Raw genomic sequence first — 6,000 nt, forward strand, 5'->3', positions numbered from 1 at the left:
ACATAATAAATTAACTTTGATTATAAAGGTAAGAAGTTAAATATGTGGATATTCAAATGTCATTTTCAATCTTGATGCTCTTTGTATAGTAAGTTTATTTGCTGTTATCCTTGCAATTTTTATTTTTGTTACTTATTTATATGCCACACTGTTGCTTTTATAGAACTTACTAAGTAAACAATTTTCTTTCAGACATGGTCATTTTGTGTCAAGTAGTCTTCTAGTGAGTCCAAGCCCTACTTCTGTACCACCCACAGCTGGTCACAGTTCCCCTATTCTGACCACAATGTCTGTAGTGCCTCCTCCAAGCAGTGGTCACTTGACCTCAATCCTGACCTTGTTATCCTCACTTTTGGAGCAAAAAGAAGCTAGCTATGATACCAGGTACAAGCTTAATTTGAAAATTTTATCAGTTATATTAGGACCATAGATAATTTACATCGCTTTTATGCTAATAAAGAAACCTTCATATTTCATCCTGGACATTACATTTAAATCTGGTTACAAGGCTCATTTACTGTGATATGTTAATTATCTTTCAAATTTTGGTTTACAGACATAGTCAGTAAAATTAATTATATCAAAATCTTTTTGTATTATTTTGAGATTGAAGAGAACACAAGTTTGCATCTGTACAACAATAGAAAAATTAAGTATTGTAAATTTTACTGTAGGCTTCTCTGTCTTTGGTGGGTGCAAGAAGTTGTGGAGGGGATTCAACACCATCTTTCCAGGGTTGTGGAAAATCATGACTTTATTAGATTAGTAAAAGCTGTTATAAACTTGGGTAAGCCCTGTTTCTGAAATAACTGATGCCACATTAAACATATCATGTTGCTGCTTTTGTACTTATGCTCTTAGTAAAATGTACTATGCATTGCTGCTATCAAAAATTCAACTGTTTACCTATTATTCTTTAGATATGGTTTGTAGTTGAAAAATGGTTTTATAAAACAACTATTATTAACTTGCTTTTTGGTGTTATTATATGTTTCTGGTTCTATACAGCTTCAATAAACTGACTTTTGGTTATCTTGTATGCGTCTAGTTATGTAAAATTATCACTCAACTTTACTTGTATGGTTTTATTTATGTAAAACTGTCACCAAACTTTACTTCTTCATTATGTTTTATGTGTGTGGTTGTGAAAAGTAAGTAAACTTTGCTTTATGGATATTTTATGTTTTTACATGTTTAAAAACTCCCTTTACTTTGCTTTCTGATTATCTTCTATGTGTAAAGCTATCACTAAAGCTTACCTTTTGGTTATCTTGTATGTTTCTGGTTGAGTGAACTAAAAATTCTAATATATTGAAAAATCTGCTTTCTGTTTTGAAAAATTAATTGTTGTGTTCAGAATCCACATGAAATTAATGGTAGTTAGTTATAAATATAATAAGGCAATATTTTTCAACAGAGGTGAGAAGAACATTTTAATAAAACTTAGTTGAAATAAATAGAACTGTCCTTTTGAAAGCAACATACAAGAAAAAGTAGGCAGTTAAATAGTTTTCAAAAGTTTTATTATGTCCTGAACTTTACAAAATCCTATGCAAGGGACTCATACATATGGCTTACGAGGTAACCACAGTAATTATGATTTTACTTGCTGTCAATTATAAACTTGAGTTTTAGTGCTAAAGATAAATTTTATACAACTTTAGGATATCAAGTATTTCAGTTTTACTTTTTTATTTTGATAAACTGACTTTGTATTTACACTCGGGATATAGTTTGCCACATTAACAGTTACTATACATTTTCAGTGTGCTGTAATATTTGTTTACTTTGTCATACGAGTCACTCAGTGGGAAAGCAGTAAATTTTTGAACCTTACAACATTAAAATCCAGAGTTTAATTCCTTGCAGTGAACAGAATGCAAATAGTCCATTGTGTAGCTTCGCACAAAGATGGCAGCATTATTGTCATGTGAGGTATTCTATGAAATAATTAGCATATCTAAAAATATTTTAAGTTCATTAGTAACTAAAATACATTTAGGAAATTATCAAATTTAAATTTTTTATGCTAAAATTGAATTACTTAATATGTAGAAGTACATCATGTTGTGCTTGATTATAAATATAGCTGTTTTGAACTCTATTGTTGTTTTTTATTACTTTTTTTTTTATTCCAGTAATTTGAACAAGTAAATAAGCTGTAATATTTGTTATAAGTTAAAAACTGCTATTGAATGAATATTGTACTGTAACATGATTTTATATACATTGAAAATAAAATTTACATCCTTGGCTTAGATCCTAAATTTTGTGGAAATTCTTAATCAAATTGGTATCCAAAATTGTACCAAATTTATGCATTTTTTTAAGTTGTATAAAACCTTAAATTTGAATAGTTTATTGAAAGAGTCAGTAAGTTTATACATGTTAACTACTAAATAGAATCCTGTAATGTATTTGCAGGTTACTCACTTGACCCTAATGTCAGTGTTTCATGCTGTATTCCTCTTCAGATCATTATCAGAGCTGGAGCTACGCTGTACAAAAAATATTTATTTAAAAGGTAGGGTACACAGTATTAATGATAAAAAAAATAACATAAGACATCTTTTTCTCTTTTTGTTGTTGTTTTTAATGACTGTATTGTTTTATCTGAACAAAATTTAATGCTTTCATGTAATAATATACTGAAATTTTTAGACATTCGATGGTTTAATGTGGGTTTAAACAAATCATTAGTCTTTATGAATCAATTTGTTTTAGTCTGAAGCATTATGTAAAGATTGTGTAGTTTGAGATAAGAATCACATGATATAAAATCTAATTAATTTTTGAAGCAAAGCTTGAATAAATTTAAAATAGCATAACCAGATAAAAATTGAAAAAATGACTTAATGTTCAAAAACATGTCAAGTAATAAGAGAATAATATTTTTGTTTAAAATGTTAATAGAATGACAACTAAAATATCCCTGTACATGCCTTCAGTATGAAGCTCTAGACAGGGATATTTTAGTTTTACCTATTCTAATATTTGTAACTCATACTAATCATTAGAGAGCTAAAATATTTGATACATTGACTACTAAAATAATACAAAATGTGATTACAGTATTTAAAATAAATAGTGGGTTTGCTGAATGTGAAGTTTGTTTATTGGACCATTTAAAATCTGCATCAGACTGTTCAGGATTCATTCTGGATGATGAATGCCACAGATCCAAGTTTGAATACGTTGCTACTTCATTTCTTCAAGAAAGAGGAGTTTTGAATAAACCAGTCTTGATAGAAGATGGTGCTCTGTACTTTTTTTTGTACAGATTGTAAAAGCATTTGGCTATGGAGTCACCTCAGGTCAGTAGTCTATCATGACATGCATGCTACATTAACAGTCATGAAAGACAGTGTATGACTCCAAGTGTAACTGTTGGAAATTAGATAATTGTTCAGCTGCATGTAGTTCTATTTCACAAATGCAGTGAATAGTGGACTTGAACATTATTAACATGTTGGCTGTGCATATCTAATGATCAGCATCCTTATTGACATTTTTGTTTTCACTGGAATTGCTTTTCCATCACCTCATTAGTTCACATACCAAATACGATAACTCTGATGATTAGTTTTTGAGTTTTGAACATTAGAATAGAGCAACCAAATATAATCTATGTTTTGTGAGAAATGGTTCAGTTGAAATACATTATATAATTGACTTTTTTCAGATGCTTTGAACTTTGTCTGTTAAAGATAAATGATGTTGATGAAAATGTCAGGAGAGAATTTCTTTCTTTGCTTGTTCTTTTGCCTCTGGATATTGTAATTAGGTGAGCTTGAACTCTTAAAGTGTAAATTATTATAGGTTATGAATTTCTAAGATTGCACAGTATTTTATGTAAAATATGTTACTGTTTTTTGTGTTTATTACTACTTGTATTATGCTCAAGTAGTTATGTAGAGTATTAAGTATGAAATGTATTTTTTACTGGTATTACAAACATAAAATATTAAAGGGACTGTTTTGATATATGGGTGACTTAAGTTTAACTGTGTTAAATTCTAAGAGTTCCACAGGCAATATTATTTGGTAAAGTTGTACATTACTATAAACTTACCAGACAGAATACTGTTAGATTGTTTTTTGTTTTTTTTATACAAATGTTAGGGCTGTTATGATTTGGGTATGTCATTACCTATATGAGATGAGAAATGTAATTTTCTTTATGTAGCAGTTCTCCTATGAATATTACAAAACTTGGAATACACCAACAAAGCTACCTGGAGGTTACCCCATCACAATTGTGGCAGGTTCGTAGAAGCCACATGAATCACTTCTCTGGTGGTACTTTTCATTCTCATAACTTTAGAACAGTTATGGGATTCATCCTTCATGGAACTCATCCCAAGTAAGTGGGTTAATTATTGTTTCTGATAGTTAGTTTGTTATTAAATGATCCCAAGGGTAAAGTTTAGGATTTTGTGTTGTTGGCTCGTACAAAAGGGGGGGAGCTGTTTTTGAAAAACACAAAACTGAAATACTTACACTTTTAAAGCAAGCAAGTAATTTTTCTGATTGTATTTCATTTCGTCACTTAATTTGGATCTCTTCACTACAAAACTGCAGCCATCAGTTTCTGATGTAGGCTGATATGATCTGTTTGAGGGAATGTAGTAAAGAGATTATGCTTTTAAATCATGTCCATTTTTTTATGACTTGATTCTAATGGTTTCCAGTCTGTTTTAACCATTATTCATTATTGCTTTTTTGTAACATACTGAACCATACAAATATAAGTTATAATTTTTTTCATTGGTAATAAAATAAGTTGAATCCAGAACAACAACTAAGTAAATATGTACTGTTGCTTATATATCCAGTGAATGTGCATATATATATTTAATACTACTAATATCTTGAACTAGGGACAAAGATTGGCCAATAAGGTTGTTTCAGAGCTGTCAGCGATCAGATAAGTCATCTAGGAGGCTTATGAAATTAGCCCTTAGTTACAGCCCAGCATTGTGGTTCTGGGCAACATGGGAGTCAGCTTTAGCTTGTGTCACAAACAAACTTCGAACTCCACTAGGAAAACCTCAGGACACTTTTACCACAATTGAAGGTGTGTTTAAACAGAAAGCTAGCCACTTTTTTTAAGTATTAAGGATGAATCTTTATAAATAAAATAAAAAAATGTTTAAACCATTAAGTTTCCCACTACTACAGGTTAATAAGTTATGGAGTTTCTGAACTTAAGGAAACTTTGTCAAAGCTTTTAAAATCTATTATCTTAATGAAAGTGATAATCATATTACTTTTAACATTATTTAAGTTTATTTTAATGCTTTGAGATGGCTTGAATGGGTCATGAAAAAAAACTAATATAAGTTTAACATAACAGCAAATGTACAGTGTTTCGACAAGGTTTTGTCATCATCATTTTCTTTTTTCAGCGGCCATCAAGAGTTATGCTAAAGAATCACGTTTTCCTCCTAACCCTAGGAGCTTGACCCAAGGTAAATTGATAAAAAAAAATTCACATATTTGCTTAGCACAGTTAATAGAACAAGAAAAATATAAGATATTATTAAATGAATAGGCACAGTTGTTTTTGCTAGCAAATGCTTTCATAAACAGTTGTAAAATATTAAATACTGTATGTGCCCAAATATCTTCATCGTGAATATTGACCATCATGGTTAGTATTCCGATCTTATATTTTTAAAGTAATTTGTCTTCCACAATTGCTATTTTTTTATTAGCTGCTTTAAGGTTTGATTAGTCTTAAGTTTCGTGTAATAAATGTTCATGGGTCTTAATATTTTTTCACTACCAACTCTATATTGCCCTCCAATTTTGGATAAACAGTTTTTGAGGAAACTGAGACAGCTTATTTATTCAAGATGTGATCGTTTGTATTATTTCTATAATTGGTTCTTATCCTAATTGTTTTTACATTTTTAGTAGGTTTTTATTAAACATTACAGGTTTTTTTACCACTTGTTTTTTATGTTAGTAAGTATATATATATATATATATATATAT

At 29.6% G+C, this 6,000-nt stretch overlaps 1 protein-coding gene across 1 annotated transcript in view; it reads left to right on the forward strand.

Annotated features, from left to right (window-relative positions):
* LOC106470681 (serine/threonine-protein kinase SMG1-like) overlaps nt 1–6,000 on the forward strand; it is a gene marked incomplete at its 3' end in the record, with an annotated part of 72,830 nt that overhangs the window by 34,007 nt on the left and 32,823 nt on the right. The window contains exons 15-21 of the mRNA XM_022399323.1: nt 193–384; nt 675–787; nt 2,425–2,524; nt 3,683–3,784; nt 4,187–4,363; nt 4,881–5,077; nt 5,409–5,471. Of these exons, the coding sequence (XP_022255031.1) occupies nt 193–384; nt 675–787; nt 2,425–2,524; nt 3,683–3,784; nt 4,187–4,363; nt 4,881–5,077; nt 5,409–5,471 (944 nt within the window). The remainder of the gene's footprint in view (nt 1–192; nt 385–674; nt 788–2,424; nt 2,525–3,682; nt 3,785–4,186; nt 4,364–4,880; nt 5,078–5,408; nt 5,472–6,000) is intronic.

The sequence above is a fragment of the Limulus polyphemus genome, unplaced genomic scaffold, assembly GCF_000517525.1.
Source record: "Limulus polyphemus unplaced genomic scaffold, Limulus_polyphemus-2.1.2 Scaffold4156, whole genome shotgun sequence".
NCBI lineage: Eukaryota > Metazoa > Arthropoda > Merostomata > Xiphosura > Limulidae > Limulus > Limulus polyphemus.